The sequence below is a fragment of the Eretmochelys imbricata genome, chromosome 23, assembly GCF_965152235.1.
Source record: "Eretmochelys imbricata isolate rEreImb1 chromosome 23, rEreImb1.hap1, whole genome shotgun sequence".
NCBI classification, from domain to species: domain Eukaryota; kingdom Metazoa; phylum Chordata; order Testudines; family Cheloniidae; genus Eretmochelys; species Eretmochelys imbricata.
In genome coordinates this window covers 2644811-2661153 of record NC_135594.1, presented here as the reverse complement: position 1 = coordinate 2661153, position 16343 = coordinate 2644811, and the positions used below count along the sequence as shown (strand labels likewise).

The window sequence follows — 16343 nt, the reverse complement described above, 5'->3', positions numbered from 1 at the left end:
GCGGGAGTGGGGGCTGGGAGAGACACATCAGCTCACAGGCCAGACAGCAGTGGATCACTGCAGATGGGATTATTTCCGAGCTGGATTGATGTTCTCAAAACTGTTTCGGCTAGGGGGTATGCAATGGAGCTGCATTGATTTACACCAGCTGGGGGCCTGGCCCAGTAGCTCCAGATAAAGACAGTGCTGTATGTTAGTGCAAGATACATCGGGCCAGATGCTGTATATCGGCCGCTGAGAGCCCCCCAGAAGGGGAGCTCTCAGCTGTCAGGCCTGAGAGCCAGAGCTGTGGGCACCAGAGGGCAGCCAGCGTAATCTAGAGCTGCCTCAGAGCGCCAGCTGGTGGTAGAATTGGGGAGAGCAGAAGGACAGAGGAGAGGACTTCCCTGCCTGTTCCTCACACCCTGCTGTGCACGCTGCATGGCCCAGCCCAAGGATCTGGCCCTCTGATTCAAAGCAAACATGCTGACAACTCCCTGTGCCTGGAAAGAGAAGCTTCTGACAAATCTATAAGAGGAGGCCATTCAAAGTCCCTCCCTAACTAGCTTGTTAAATTAGGCCGAGTGACAGAGATTGCCTCACCACCTCGTCTGGAGATCAGATAGAACCCAGGTCTCACACTGAAACAAGTTCCTCCCTGAGGGTTCTGGTTTGATCCAGCATCGGAGGAAGTCCACAAGATAGCCTCACACCAGCCTCACACATGCAACACATTGTCAACCTGTGGAACTCCTTGCCAGTAGGTGTTGTGAAGGCCAGTACTATAACGGGGTTCAAAAGGGAGCTAGATAGATTCATGAAATATAGGTCCATCAATGGCTATTAGCCTGGATTGGCAGGAATAGTGTCCCTGGCCTCTGCTTGCCAGAAGCTGGGTTTGGGTGACAGGGCATGGGTCACTTGATGATAACCTATATGTTCATTCCCTCTGGGGCACCTGCCATTGGCCACTGTCAGAGGACAGGATACTGGGCTTGATGGACCTTTGGTCTGACCCAGTATGGCCATTCTTATGATACAGACAATGGGATTCAAGGGGAAACAGAGAGACAGCCCTGGTATAGGAGCAATTCACCCTTAGATCATCTGTGTGAGATCCGGCTATATAACATAGGTTTACACTGGTTCGCTGGCTCTCCACACGAAGGGGTCTGATTATGATCTGACACCAGATTGAGCCGGATGTCACTGGAATTGCTCCGGATTTACGCTGCCCTCAGAACCCCCACTGCCACAGGGCTTCATTAATGCTCTCCCAGTGCTGTTGATCCAGAGTAAATCCACTGACTTCCATGGATGATACTGGTGTAAGTGACATAAGAACCTAGCCCTCGATACTTAGACATGGAGACATGACATTGGTGCCCCTTCTGCCCTGAGCCGTTAGCCAAAATCTGGGGGCTTGTGGCTTGTTTCCAGCAGAAGGAGAAATTGACGATGGTGCAATCCTGTTCATTTTCAAACTTCTCCCAAGGTTCCAGAGTTCCTGGTGCCAGCCCAGTGCTCTTTCCACTAGGCCATGCCGCCTTCTAGGATCCAGCTAGGCCTGCATCATGGCTTCACAGGCTCTGTGCTGTGCCCCAGCTTTTAAACAGTCCCTTAGAGGACTCCCATGAGTGGGCCAGACCCCCAAAGTTTCCCATTCTGCCTTCAGCGTAGGCCACACAGCGTCTGGGCTCCTGCCTCACCCCAGGAGGTCTGCCGGCAAGTCCAACTGAGAGACTCCTGGTCAGAGACTCGTGTGCTCTGCAGGGACCTGTGCACCTCAGCAGGTGCTCACAGTGATGCCAGGCAGCCCGTTCCAAGCAGAGCCGGGTTCATTAGCCACCTGGAACCCAGCACCGTTAAGTCCTTAGGTTCCAGAGAAGCAAAGTTTCAGATGCACTGCTACAGGCTGGGGGCCAACTGGCTAAGCAGCAGTTCTGCAGTAAAGGACCTGGGGATTACAGTGGATGAGAAGCTGGATATGAGTCAGAAGTGTGCCCTTATAGCCAAGAAGGCTAATGGCATAGTGGGCTGCATTAGTAGGAGCATTGCCAGCAGATCGAGGGAAGTGATTATTCCCCTCTGTTCGGCACTGGTGAGGCCACACCTGGAGTATTGCGTCCAGTTTTGGGCTTCCCACTACAGAAAGGATGTGGACAAATTGGAGAGAGTCCAGCGGAGGGCAAGGAAAATGGTTAGGGGGCTGGGGCACATGACTTATGCGGAGAGGCTGAGGGAACTGGGGTTATTTAGTCTGCAGAAGAGAAGAGTGAGGGGGGATTTGATAGCAGCCTTCAACTACCTGAAGGGGGGTTCCAAAGAGGATGGAGCTTGGCTGTTCTCAGTGGTAGCAGATGACAGAACAAGGAGCAATGGTCTCAAGTTGCAGTGAGGGAGGTCTGGGTTGGATATTAGGAAACACTGTTTCACTAGGAGGGTGGTGAAGCACTGGAATGGGTTACTTAGGGAGGTAGTGGAATCTCTTTCCTTAGAGGTTTTTATAGACGACACATTGTGCAGGATATTTCAGTAGTGCCATCATTCAATATCGGTAGTGATCATTGCCTCCTGAGAGCCAGACTCACGTTCACTGTGAAGGTGGAGAAAAATGCGCTATGTATGGCAAACAGAAGGCACCAACCGGTAGCTTTTGACGAGGCAATCCTGAAGAAAAACATTTCTAGGAGCCTTCTGGACAACTGCGACGACGATTATGAGAACTTCAGTAAGAGACTGAAACAGTGTGTGAAATCAGCTGAGCATGAAAGACCAAGAAGAGCTAGCGGAAGAATCTCGGAGAATACAAAGACTTGATTGGGAAGAGGAGGAAAATGAAAAGATATGTCAGCGACAGGCTTGAGTACTCCCTTCTCTGCAAGCTCATACGAATGAGGTTGAAGGAAGACTTCAAGAAATTTCGAACCAAAAAGCTCCTAAAGGCTGCTGAAGATCGTAAGAGTCTCAAAAAATGCAAACGGGAACTAGCATTGTACAGGTCATCATTATCGGCTTTGAAGAACAGGGACAGGGAATCAGTAACTGATCGAACAGAGATGGAGGCAATCTGCAGGGATTTCTATACCGAGCTGTTTGCATCCCGTATAGATGTTCCAATGCCATCACTTCAACAAACCGATGAACACATACTCCCGGTTCTCATCAGCGAAGTCTGTCACGCAGTCCACCAAATGAAAGAGGGGAAGGCTCCAGGCAAGGGCAGTCTGACTACAGAAATGCTTAAGGCGGGAGGTCAGGAACTTCGGAAAACTCTCGCCCAAAGGTTCAACCACTACCTGGAAATCCAGAAGATACCATTCAGTTGGAAAGAGTCCAATACCATCTTGCTGCATAAGAAAGGCGATCGAGAAAATCTAAAGAACTATCGCCCAATCTGCCTGCTTTTGCTTATCTATAAGTTGTTTACTAAAATAGTAACAAATCGACTGTCGCAAAACCTGGATAAACAGCAACCTAGAGAGTAGGCCGGCTTTCGAAGGAATTACAGCACGATAGACCACATTTTCACTCTAACCCAACTACTAGAGCATTCAAGGGAATACAAGTTCCCTTTGTGCATTGCCTTCGTGGACTATGAGAAGGTGTTCGACAGCGTAAAGACTAACGCCATCCTTGAAGCTCTTTCAGAACAGGGCATCAGTGCGAAATATATTACATTAATAAAGGAAGTGAACTCTGGCTGCAGCATGGACATATCGCTGTTCGATACTCCCCTCCGAATCCCCATCGAGAAAGGTGTGAAATAAGGAGATACAGTTTCACCAAAATTATTCACAGCCTGTCTTGAATTGGTTTTTCGACGAGCAGACTTGAAAGGCGGGATTAATATCAACGGCGAGCGGCTAAACCATCTTAGGTTCACAGATGATATAGTGCTGATAGCCGAAAATACAGCCCAGCTTGAGAGAATGCTTAAAGAACTGAACACGAAAAGTAGTCAAGTCGGATTAAAAATGAACCGGCGAAAGCGAAATACATGAGATCAGATGATCTACCAAGAACCCAAATCACTCTTGGAGGAGAGCAGATCCAAGAGGTTGATAAATATGTTTATTTGGGCCAAGAAGTCAACATGTGCCACGATCAGAAAGGCAAACTGTCGTGCAGAAAAAAAGCTGGATGATGCACATTTAGTGACATCAAGGACATCCTCCAAGGAAAGATCAGTAAAACAACTCATGTGAATCTTTTTAACTTGACCGTGCTTCCAGCAATGTTATATGGCAGCGAAACATGGTCGCTGACAAAGATTGAAGAACATCAACTGTCTGTCACACAGAAGGCGATGGAACGAACATTTTTGGGCATTTCGCCCCGTGATCACATCCCCAACGAAATAGTTAGGCAGCAGTCTGGAGCGTGAGACATTGTTGTTGAAAGCAGGCTCAGCAAAATGCGGTGGGTGGGACATGTGGCCTGATTCAGGAACAACAGATGGACCACAGCTATAGCCAAGTGGTATCCGCGAGAACAGAAACAGCCCCGCAGTCGGCCTGCAAAGAGGTGGGATGATTTCCTAACAAGGAGATATGGACAAGCGTGGCGAAGGATGGCAAGGGTGAGAGAAGATTGGAAGACGTGTTGTGATTGACTCAGTCTCAACTGATGAAGGACCGACAGTCTACGCAGTCGCAGAATTTTTTATGGCCTGGCTTGACAAAGTCCTGGCTGGGATGATTTAGCTTGTGTTGGTCCGGCTTTGAGCAGGAGGTTGGACTAGATACCTCCTGAGGTCTCTTCCAACCCTAATCTTCTATGATTCTGTATAGTCCATTCCGGCCAAGCCACAACTCACCATCCTCTCAGTCTGTCCCTTTGTCTGTCAGTCCCTGGGGGAGCCCCTCACCCGCCTCTCTTATTCCAGCCTCCTGTCCTCCCCTGGGCCACTGTCCTCCTCCAGATCCCTGCTGAGTTCACATGTTCGACCTGCCTGATGTCCTGGTTGCTAGGTATTCAGTCACTGGGGTTCTTCTCTGTTGATCTGGTGGTGTTCAGCCAGTCCTTTAACGACCCCCTGGTCCCACCCCAGACAGTCATGTGTCACAAACATCTCCGTGTCTCCAGCTCTGATCTAACAGCTGCTTTGGAACCCCTTTACACCCACTAGGAAGCAATACCTAGTCAGGTCAGTCCTTGCCAGGCACATCGATCATAACACTGTTACAGAAGGGTCCTGCTTCATGACATCCTGTCTCTGGCAGCGGCCAGCAGCAGAGGAAGGTGTAAGAAGCCAGCAGTAGCAGGCACAGGATAATCTGTCCCCTGCATTAGGTCTCATGCTGACCCCTTGTTGCTGGCGATAGGATTAAAAATTTTAATAGCCCTTCTTTCTGATCTCTGTTAGCATTAGCGATGATAGCTCTGAGTGACCTTGTTATGCATATGAACGGCCAGTCTGGCTTAGTTCTTCTCCTCAGTGACATACTGGGGAAAGGAGATGTGTCATGTTACCTAGACTTTCCTCCGGAGTCTCAAGTATTATTGGACATTGCTGGGAGTGGGCTGGCTCTGTGGTCTGATCTGCCAGGGCAGCAACTGGGATATCAGGCGAGACGGGCTGGTGATGTGATCAAACACAGCAGGAGGCAGGATCCCAGACTCCATGGGCCAATAAGCTGATCCTGTGGTACAAGGGGGCGGGATACAGGACCGGATGGCCCAGTGAGCCTTGACGATGGACTTTTCATTTGTTTGGTCCTAACAGAAATTCATTTTTGATTTAAACATTCCAGGTTATGAATGCAGCAACAAACTGTTACCAGTACACAGTGTCCGGCCCAAAACTCCAGGTAACTACTGGGTCTGAACCCATGGGGAAAGGCAAATTAATAAGACTATATTAACATTTTGTTTGCGATAATGGAGCAATAATATCATCTAATCTATCTATCTGTCTATTCTATCCCCACACACCCTGTATCATCTATCTATCTGTCTATCTCTCACCAGACATTCTGTAAAGGAGCAGACTCACCCCTACGGCACCTCCTGCTGCTCATTGGGAATTAACTCTTTTTCAGTATGGAGCGCCCTCTGCAGGCCGGTGATCCGCCACAGCTCCAGCCCCCATGTTCCTCACAGACCCCAGTGCCCCTTTCTCTGGGGTTGTGCCCCCTGGCAGTACCCCCACACTCTGCCTCTAAGTTTCCCCTTCCTGGGGAATCCCCAACCCCACCTTGCCTCAGTCTGGGCTACTGCCAGTCATCAACCAGTCACCAACCCCCGCTCCCTGGGACAGACTGCGGCGTAAAGGCCACTCATCATGGGCAAGTGGGTTCGGACCTGCTGCCTTCCTCTGCCTCCCAGTACCTCTATGAGCCTTGGAACAGGGCCTACAACCTGGGGAGTTGGCAGCGTGGAGCACCCCCACACAGCATGCTCCTTCCCCAGCATGGTACCACCCTCAGTACCCTGTCAGGCAGGTAGGCCCTGCTCTCTCCCAGCCTGGAGAGAGACTCCTTGGGCCCCTGGCTCCCAGCCTTTTGATACAGGTCAGTTGGGGCCTGATTGGGGCGTGGCCCAGCTGCGGCTGCTTCCCCAGTCAGCCAGCCACAGCCCTCTCCAGGGCTGCTTTTAACCCCTTCTATTTTAGGAGCAGGGTAGCCACCCCACTACACATCCCTTCTATCTAATCTATCTATCTATCTATCTAACCCAGGGCAACCTTTCAGAAGCGGTGTGCTGAGTCTTCATTTATTCCCTTTCATTTAAGGTTTTGCGTGCCAGTCATACATTTAAATGTTTTTAGAAGGTCTCGCTCTATAAGTTTGTATATTATATAACTAAATTACTGTTGTATGTAAAGTAAACAAGGTCTTCAAAATGTTTAAGAAGCTTCATTTAAAATTAAATTAAAATTCTGATCTTAAGCCACCGGCCCGCTCAGCCCGCTGCCGGCCTGGGGTTCTGTTCACCTAGGCCGGCAGCAGGCTGAGCGGGGCCTGTGGCCGGGACCCCAGCTGGCAAGGGGCCGGCAGTCAGAACCCCAGACTGGCAGCAGGCTAAGTGGGATCGGCGGCCGGGACCCCAGACTGGCAGTGGGCTGAGCAGCTCAGCCCACTGCCGCTCAGCCCACTGCCAGTCTGGGGTTCCATCCGCCAGCTCCTGCCAGCCAGGCTGCAGGCTGCCGGCCCCGCTCAGCCTGCTGCCAGTCTGGGATCCCGGCCCTGCCCACATAGAGTGGGTACCTACCTTCTCCCTGGTCCTAGCCCATTCTCTTCCTCTCTCTCTGCACTGAGCTGAGGGTGGGAGTGCACTGAGCACAGGGCTGGGGGTGAAGGAGCAGGCTGAGGGTTGGGGTGTAGGGTCTGACCAGGAGCTAGAATGAGGGAGAGGGCTCAGGGTTGGGGCAGGAGGTTTGGGTGTGGAGTGCTTACCTGGGCAGCTCCCATTTGGTGTGAGGGGTGCATGAGCTCCTATTTGGTGTTCAGGGTGGGGTTGGGAATGTGGGGGGTGCAAGAATCATAGAATCATAGAATCATAGAATATCAGGGTTGGAAGGGACCCCTGAAGGTCATCTAGTCCAACCCCCTGCTCGAAGCAGGACCAATTCCCAGTTAAATCATCCCAGCCAGGGCTTTGTCAAGCCTGACCTTAAAAACCTCTAAGGAAGGGGATTCAACCACCTCCCTAGGTAACCCATTCCAGTGTTTCACCACCCTCTTAGTGAAAAAGTTTTTCCTAATATCCAGTCTAAACCTCCCCCACTGCAACTTGAGACCATTACTCCTCGTTCTGTCATCTGCTACCATTGAGAACAGTCTAGAGCCATCCTCTTTGGAACCCCCTTTCAGGTAGTTGAAAGCAGCTATCAAATCTCCCCTCATTCTTCTCTTCTGCAGGCTAAACAATCCCAGTTCCCTCAGCCTCTCCTCATAAGTCATGTGTTCTAGACCCCTAATAATTTTTGTTGTCCTTCGCTGGACTCTCTCCAATTTATCCACATCCTTCTTGTAGTGTGGGGCCCAAAACTGGACACAGTACTCCAGAAGAGGCCTCACCAATGTCGAATAGAGGGGAACGATCACGTCCCTCGATCTGCTCGCTATGCCCCTACTTATACATCCCAAAATGCCATTGGCCTTCTTGGCAACAAGGGCACACTGCTGACTCATATCCAGCTTCTCGTCCACTGTCACCCCTAGCTCCCCTAAGAGTCAGGGCAGAGGGCTGGGGGCATGTGAGGGGGGTGCAAGAGTCAGGGCATGGGATGGGGGGCTGGGTATGTGTGGGGGTGCAGGGGTCAGGGCAAGGGGCTGGGGGTGTGTGAGGAGGGTGCAGGAGTCAAGGCATGGGGTGTGGGGGGCTGGGTATGTGGGGGAGTGCTGGAGTCAGGGCAGGGGTCGTGGGGGGCTGGGTATGTGGGGGGGTGCTGGAGTCAGGGCTGGGGTCGTGGGGGGTACAGGGGTCAGGGCAGAGGGCTGAGGTGTGTGGGGGTGCAGGGCAGGAGGCTGGGGTGTGTGTGGGGGGGGTGTAGGAGTCAGGGCAGAGGGCTGGGTGTGTGGGCTAGGGTCCTGGCGGTGCTCCCAGCCCCCTGCCTAGAGTGGCTCATGGCAGGGGGCTGGAGGGGATATGCCCTAATTCCAACCCCCTTCCCCAAAGCCCCATCCCCACCTCGTCTCTGCCTCCTCCCTGGAGCAGCGAGTGAGCTCTGGCTCCGCTTCTCTCCCTCCCTTGCAAGGGCCACCAGCTAATCTGCAGCAGGGAGGGAGAGGAGAAGGGGCAGGACCCCAGCACACTGGGGGAAGAGGCGGGGGAGCGGGAACTTGCCTGTCCTGCAGCAGCAGCCGGCAGGACCAAGCTTCTTCACCCTGTCCCCGCGCTTAGGGGGGTGGGTGGTTGGGAGGGCGTGGAAAAGAGTGGGCCGGGGTGGGCAGGATTTGTAATGGCATGCTGCTGTCTGCCAGGGTCGCGCCCCGGCCCTGCTCAGCCCACTGCCGGCTTGGGTTCGGCAGCGGGCTGAGCAGGGCTGGCGGCTGGGACCCGGCAGGCAGCAGTGTGCCATTAAAAATCATCTCATGTGTTGTCTTTGGCACGCGTGCCATCGGTTGCCAACCCCGATCTAATCTATCTGTCTAACCCCATACACCTGCTCTATCTAATCTATCTATCGATCTGTCTATCCTCATACATCCCATCTGTCTGTCTATCCTCATACATCCCATCTATCTGTCTAATCTGTCTATCTACCAATCTGTCTATCCTCATACATCCCATCTGTCTATCTAATCTATCTATCTATCTAATCTGCCCCAGAATTTAGTTAACACAGAGTTAGGGTTGCCCAGTGCTGTCTCACGCTCTTCCCAAATGTGGAGTGGCTAAACTTTTGCCTCTGGAAAGCAGGATACAAAAAGTGACGATTCATGCCCCTCAGGGCCCCCTTAACTCTGCCCCATTGGAGCAGGCAGTAGCCACTGGGAATGGGTCAGTTTTGGGCGGGGTACCTTAATAAGCCGACATGAGCATTAGTTGTGTTGCATTCCGCAGACTGGAATTCCAGCGTTTGGCTGCATGCATTAGACCCCCATGACCATCCCTGGTGTACTTAGGCACCTTACAAGCTACAGAGTGAACAGGGGTGTCTTTTTCTCACCCCCTCCCCTCACCTGCAGGGCTATGCCATGGTGCCAATCTTAATTGGCTGCCCCCCGGGCAAAAGGCTGGCCTTTGACATCACCCGAACCCTGACGTACACCACCGAACAGAACAAGCGGTACTTTGACTGCACCCACAAGAACCCAGAATTGCCATGCTTCTCCTTTAACAATGGTAAGGAGAGGCAGATGAAGGTGTCCGCACAGGGGACCAGATCCTGGCTGAGATCCAGAGACAGATCAAACTGGACCCTGCTTGTAAAACCCCACTTAGCTTGTCTGGCGTGGACCCTAGCTGGACCCTTCTGCATCTGCACCAGCTGCTGGCTTTCACTGCTGGAGTCTGGGAGATTCAGGGGTGGGGTGGTGGGAGGGGATCCCGGCTAGATCCTGGCTCGATTCTGATCTGAGCCTCGGTTCTTGGTTGTGATCCCAGGCCCCGACTCTGGATGTCCCGAGCTGCCCAGAAATCAGCCTCAGTTTGGCTGTTCCGGTGCCTTAGAGTTGTGGAGCTGGACTCGCATGTGGGCTGCTGATCTCTGTGTTCTCAGAGCCGTCCACGGAGCAAGGCCACTGCAGCTTCCCCTTAGCCCAATGGTTCTCTTCCCCTTACTGGCCAGGATCCATCTGGGATTCCCCCCTCTTCCCACCTAGCTGGATTCCCCCCTTCCATTCCCATCGAGCTGGGATCTAGCGAGAACTCACCCCACCCTCGCCTCCCCCCAGCCAGGATCTTGCTGGGATCCCCTTCCACTTAGCACTATGGGCCGGGCAGGATGGTCTCGCCCATTTGATACTGGTCTCTGACCCCAGACGGCGATCCCTGGGGGTGTCATGTTCTCTTTGGGGCAAAGTGCACGGTTAAAATTGTGAGCTTTGATGTTCTTCTTTTTCCCACAGTATTTTACCCCTTCTTCTTGATCCAAGACATGGTGACAGGGGACTCGGGACCTTTCAAGGGCAGGTGAGGGTTGGGCAAAGCCACCCCCTTGGGTTTAGCAAAACTCACCCAGCGCTGGGAGACCGGGTGGGTGAAGTCGTGTCTTTTATTGCTAGTGGAAGAGACGAGCTTTCGGGCTTGCACAGAACTCTGCTTCAGGCCCCTTCAAAAGCTCCGGGTAAACTCCAAAGCACGTCTCTCTCACCAGCAGAAGTTGGGCCAGTAAAAGATGCTGAGTCACTAGCGGGCGACAAAGACCCAGTAGGAGTTACACTAAAGCTACTGGTCTCGCCCTTTGGGGTTGTAGCAACAGCCGTGAAGGCCTGGGGTGAGCGGGGTGAGGAGGGTTTCCACCCAGTTATTTGGGCCACGTGGCTAGGAGGACTTGCCCCCTGAGTGAGGGGGTTTCTAACTGCCGAAGACCATTGGGCTGGTCTTCACAGCAGCGTGTTCTTTGTTCCGATGGTAGCTACATTCTGAGGATCATCGGAGGAGGGCCGTACTCGGAGAGCAGGATCCGCGTCTACAGCCCGAGCGAAATCCTCGACTATAACACAAAAAACGGCAGGTAGGACACAGCTACCCTCGACGGAGGTCTCTAACGTCATGGCTGGTGTGGGGAAAGGGACTAGGGAAGTGTTCTTTACCCCTTCACAGAACGCACGAACCAGGGGTCACCCAATGGAATGGCCAGGCAGCAGGTTTGTAACAAACTGAAGGAGGGTTTTCTTCACCTGACGCACAGTCAACCTGTGGAACTTGTTGCCAGGCTCTGCACAGATCCTGACCGAGATGGGATCCTGCTGCCCCTTGCAGATGTTACTTCTCACACTTTGCTTCTCCTACCTTTCCAGGAGCTGGGGCTGCCTTGGTTGGTCTGGCTGGGTTGCCCTCTACTGCCTCCTTGGGTGGGGGATTGAACTGCAGCAGATGCAGGCTTATGAGAATATGGCTGCGTACCCCAGGGCCTCCTAGTGGGGCAAGGCTGATAAGGGTATGTGTATTAGCCAGGATCCCCCCTCTCACAGCTGGAGTTTTCCCCTTCCATCTAGCCAGGTTTCAGCAAATCTTCTGACTGGGAAAAAGAGTTTCACATCAGTCATGTTCCAGATTTTTTCGAGTGGAAATGACTTTTTGTGGAGAATTCTTTTATAAACTTAGGCCCAAAAAAGGTTTCTTTAAAAAGGTTGAAATGGCCTTAAAATAGATGGATCTGTGACTCCGGACACTTTCTCTCCCCAGCACGCCGCAGAGTCTGATCTGGATGAGGGCTAATCGCACGAAACCTCCCCTTACTGATCCCGAAGGCTTCGATATCTTCTCCGAAACCGACGGTGGGATCAAGTAAGGAAATATCAGAGTGGGTACGCAGCTTTCCAGCCCCTTCCCTGCCATTCTCCACCGGGGACTGAACTTGACTTGCTTGTTCTCTTTTCAGTCACTCCCAGTGCGGTTTATTCCCTGTACATTATCATTATTCATCTGAAAGGTGCCATTGGGTAGAGCTTTGATCCAAAGACGATCACAGACCGCATTAAAGCCAGCATCTGTGCAAAGCACTCTCCCATGGGCTCAGTGACGGGAGCAATGAAGCCCCTTTGTGCAGTAGAGATAGCTACAAAGAAGGAAGGAGTGCCCAAGGCAGAGCTCAGCTGTGTGGGAAGACAGGTTTGCCTGGTTTCCAGCCCAGGGCTAGGACAGAAGCCTCTGTGTTGGAGGAGAGAGCCTGGGGAAGCAGCTGTGAGTGTGACCCTGGGAGGGAGCAGAGAGACAGGGTTTCTTGGGCACAGAGCCCACTGAAGGGGCAGACTTGGGAATTTCAGAACAAGAAACTGCCTGCTGCTGTTTGAGTCAGGACTTTGTGGGGGTCCGTTGCCAATAAACCAGACATAGATCTGATTCGTATCACTGATAGCTTATCCTAACCGAAAAAGCCCTGCAAAGCCCCAAACGTTGGTTACCTGCTTGGGCCAAAGGGGCGCCTGGAGGCTGGCGCTCCGTTGCCCTGGGCGCTGTGCAAACCTGTAACCATAGAGAGAGTCCCTGCCTCAAACAGCTGAAATGCCCCGCACTGTGCTTGGGGAGGTGCTGGATTCATAGGGGATAAGAGTTGTAATCACCAACACTGAAGGCTTCCTGGCAGGAGGGCTATCCGGAGCCCATGCTCACGGCGTCTTTCCCCTCCTGTAGGTGGGTCTGCGAGCAGAATTCCCCCTGTTACGATGTGGTTCCCTTAGAGCTGACATCTCCGGATTACTTCTTTTTGGTGGAGGTGTCTAACAGGTGAGCCTCACGTGGCCCTTTAAAGCCAAGGGCATTCGGCACCGGTGTATGCTGGGTTGCCGACCCTGGCGTCTGTCGACAATAGTCCCTGGCTCTTCTGCAGATCCCATAGCGACTTGCCCAAGGTCATCCAGCTCTCCTGAGTCCTAGTCCAGAGCTTGATCCACTAGGCCACACTGTCCATCCCAGGCTCCATCTCCTGGACCAGCACCTCATCTGGAACAAGTCGGAGCAGCCTCAGGGCTGCTCCAAATCACACTTTCTAGGGGACGTCGTGGGCTGCTCTGGCAACGATACGGGGCCTTGGAGTGGGTGAAAGTGGCCCCTGGAGATCACCTTTGAGCAAAGGGCTTCCTCAGCTGGCTTTTCCCCCAGTCCTCCCCAGCAGGTGTGTCAGGGGTGGGCATGGCCACATCACCCTCAGCTGCAGCTGTTCTCTGCTCCTCGGGGTCTTGGAACGTGGAGGATAAACTAGAGCAACCTCGAGGCTGCTCTAACTTACACTGGAGGGCAGGCCCCTGCACAGCCCCGTAATACAGAGAGCACAACAGGGCTTAAAGCCACCTTTGCCTCATGCCCCAAGTCCAGGAATGGAGTAACCAAGAGTCAGGCCCCCTAGTCTAGTGTTAAATGTCCCCCTGCCGATCTCCCGCAGTGCTGTATCCAGAGCCTGACTCTGAGCCCCCGCCAGGAGTCTCTCTTTCCATGTCCTGGCCATCCCTGGCTTCTTAAGATCTCCTGCAAACCCATTTGCAAGCCACTGCTGTGGAGGCGGCACAAGGGACTCTGGGATGCCTACCCACACCGCCCCGCACGGAATGGGATGCAGCGGGTGGAGGCCGGCCTTGGGACCCCAGGCTGCTTGTCCCGGGGGTGGTGGCGCTCACCCGAGACGGGTGCACGGCTTGAACGACAGCTGCCCTGGCGACGGGGCTTCCTATGCCCTGAGCCCTCAGGTCCGTCCCTGCAGGGCCGTGGACAACAGCACCTACTGTGACTATGACCTGGAGTTTGTGATCCACATTCATGGCTTGCAGCTCAGCCCCTCCCGGGCAATCACCTTCATGAAGGTACAGGGGTGGGGACACAGAAGGGGACCTGGGGCCCTGATCTTGCTCACTCCAGCCAGCAAGATTGTGTAGGGAGGCCAGCCCTGACTGGTGTAGGGAGGCCAGCCAGCAGGTGGAGCATGGCTAGGGCTTTCCAGCCTGGGGGACCCCACTGGCCCTAGTGTCAGGGAACGCAAAAGGGCACAACTGAGGAGGTGGCCCATAGCTTTGGCTGGCGATGGCTTGGGGCTGTGACAGCCTGTACGCACTAGTCACTGCAGAGGGGCTGCCTGGTATGACGACCGAAGCACAAGGTGGGAAAAACCTCATTGCCGGGCCACACTGGGAACAGAACTCAGGAGTCCTGATGCCCAGCGCCCCCACTCTACCCACTAGGCCCCACTCCTTTCTCAGAGCTGGGATAGAACTCGGGAGTCCTGACTCCCAGCACCCCTGCCCATGCACCCTGCTGCTATAGCCACTAGCCACTACTCTCCTCCCAGAGCTGGGGTAGAACCCAGGCCTACCTGCTAGCCCAAGCCACACTCCACCTCCTCCCCATTCTGTACACCCAGAGCTGTCCAGGTGCCAGCCGGACAAGTTTCCCCAGGTGTCCCACGGCAGCAGTTCAGAGACCGGCCCTGCCTTTTTCTCAAAGGAGCCGTAGTTCTCCATAGCCACAGACGGGGTAACAGTACGTCTCCCCCCTGCTTTTCCCTGGCAGATTTCCATGGCCATTTTCACCAGCATTGTCGTCTTGTATATCCTCCACCAAGTCCTGGGGCCCATGATTTGGGCCGGCTTCACCCGACTGATCCAAAGGGTTGAAGAGGCCATTGTTGTTCAGACAGGTGAGCTATTGCCCCCTGCAGTTGGCATCTTAGGAGAACTCAGCCGATCCAGCCGCCCCCCAGCCATTGTTAGACTGTTAATGGGGACATCCCATGGGCTTTACAACACCCCCAGCCAGCTCACAGCCTGATTCTAACCCACCCCCCAGCCAGCTCACAGCCCGGTTCTAACCCACCCCCCAGCCAGCTCACAGCCTGATTCTAACCCACCCCCCAGCCAGCTCACAGCCCGGTTCTAACCCACCCCCCAGCCAGCTCACAGCCTGGTTCTAACCCATCCCCCAGCTGGGCCAGCTAGTCCGTGTTCTAACCCACCCCCAGCTGGGCCAGCTAGTCCGTGTTCTAACCCACCCCCAGGTAGGCCAGCTCGTCCGTGGTCTAACCCACCCCCAGGTGGGCCAGCTAGTCCACGTTCTAACCCACCCCCAGCTGGGCCAGCTAGTCCGGGTTCTAACCCACCCCCAGGTGGGCCAGCTAGTCCAGGTTCTAACCCACCCCCAAGTGGGCCAGCTAGTCCAGGTTCTAACCCACCCCCAGCTGGGCCAGCTAGTCCGGGTTCTAACCCACCTAGTCCGGGTTCTAACCCATCTCCAAGTGCACGTCTGAGGTTTTTCTGTGTGGATGGGAGTGGTTCTGGCTAACCCCTGGGGAAGAGCCTGGGTTAGCTGTGCAGTGTAGATGGATGCCTACGCTGGGCCCCTGGTATGCTGGGGTGTGACAGCCCTGCTGGATTTCACAGGTGTCACTCCCTTCCCCTCCCTGCCCACCAGCTGTTCCAACTCTGCCTTGCTCTGTTCTTCCAGAGTCCAGCGTCGCCTTCTCCACCTCTTCCTCCAACCAAAGCCAGGAGGGTTCCCAACACATGCCCTCCTTTTAGACCAACATCAGCAGCAACGGCCACCTGTCCCGGAGCAGCATGGAAGAACTGGCCTCCCAGTGTCCTATCATCCCCATTGCGAGTCCATGCCTGTATCCAAACATGCCTTTCCTCTCCGTGGTCTCAGCAGCCTGAGAGACCCTACACCTTCCTCCCCTGCTCTCTGCGTCTGGCCAGGACCATTGTCACCGAGCTGGCATTGCTGGGCGGCTTTTCCTGGCTAAAGCAGAGGGAATCGGGGCTTTCCACAGCAGCCCTTGAGCAAATGATAGTCAATCAGAACTGTAAAGACCTGAACCCACGGGGTGTTGGTCTAAACGCCTCAGCTAGGCTCAGGCCAGTGGAGAATGGTGGCCGGTATTCCATCAGCAGCAGGCCTTCCCCAGTTCAACTGGAACAAGAGCTCCATTTGACCATCCATTTCACTGCCCCCGGCCTTATCCGGGATGGTACCTGAGCTCCAGGCAGCGAGTGGCAGGTCTGAGCAGGATCGGGAGCTAGCGGGACCTTTGGATACAGGAATTCCCATGTTGAAATCTCTCGCTTTGTTGAACGAATGAAAATCTTCCCGTCTCCTTCCGGTTCCTTTTGTATTTCCCACCCTTTAGCAGCAAGGCGAGGGGAGGCAGGTGGTTTCTGTGTCTGAATGCAGGAGCGTTTGCTTAGCTGGTGCGTGCGCCGGGCTCCACGGGACTCTTGTCTTATTTTGGTTGTTCAATAAAGTCTCTCGTTGTCTAGGATGTG

At 53.9% G+C, this 16343-nt stretch overlaps 1 protein-coding gene across 1 annotated transcript in view; it reads left to right on the top strand.

Moving 5' to 3' along the window:
- CATSPERG (catsper channel auxiliary subunit gamma) overlaps positions 1-16277 on the top strand; it is a 43952-nt gene extending 27675 nt beyond the window's left edge. The window contains exons 21-29 of the mRNA XM_077840249.1: positions 5736-5792; positions 9618-9774; positions 10500-10563; positions 11009-11107; positions 11782-11883; positions 12730-12822; positions 13793-13892; positions 14596-14722; positions 15533-16277. Of these exons, the coding sequence (XP_077696375.1) occupies positions 5736-5792; positions 9618-9774; positions 10500-10563; positions 11009-11107; positions 11782-11883; positions 12730-12822; positions 13793-13892; positions 14596-14722; positions 15533-16056 (1323 nt within the window). The 3' untranslated portion in view covers positions 16057-16277. The remainder of the gene's footprint in view (positions 1-5735; positions 5793-9617; positions 9775-10499; positions 10564-11008; positions 11108-11781; positions 11884-12729; positions 12823-13792; positions 13893-14595; positions 14723-15532) is intronic.
- The last annotated feature ends 66 nt before the right edge of the window (positions 16278-16343 follow it).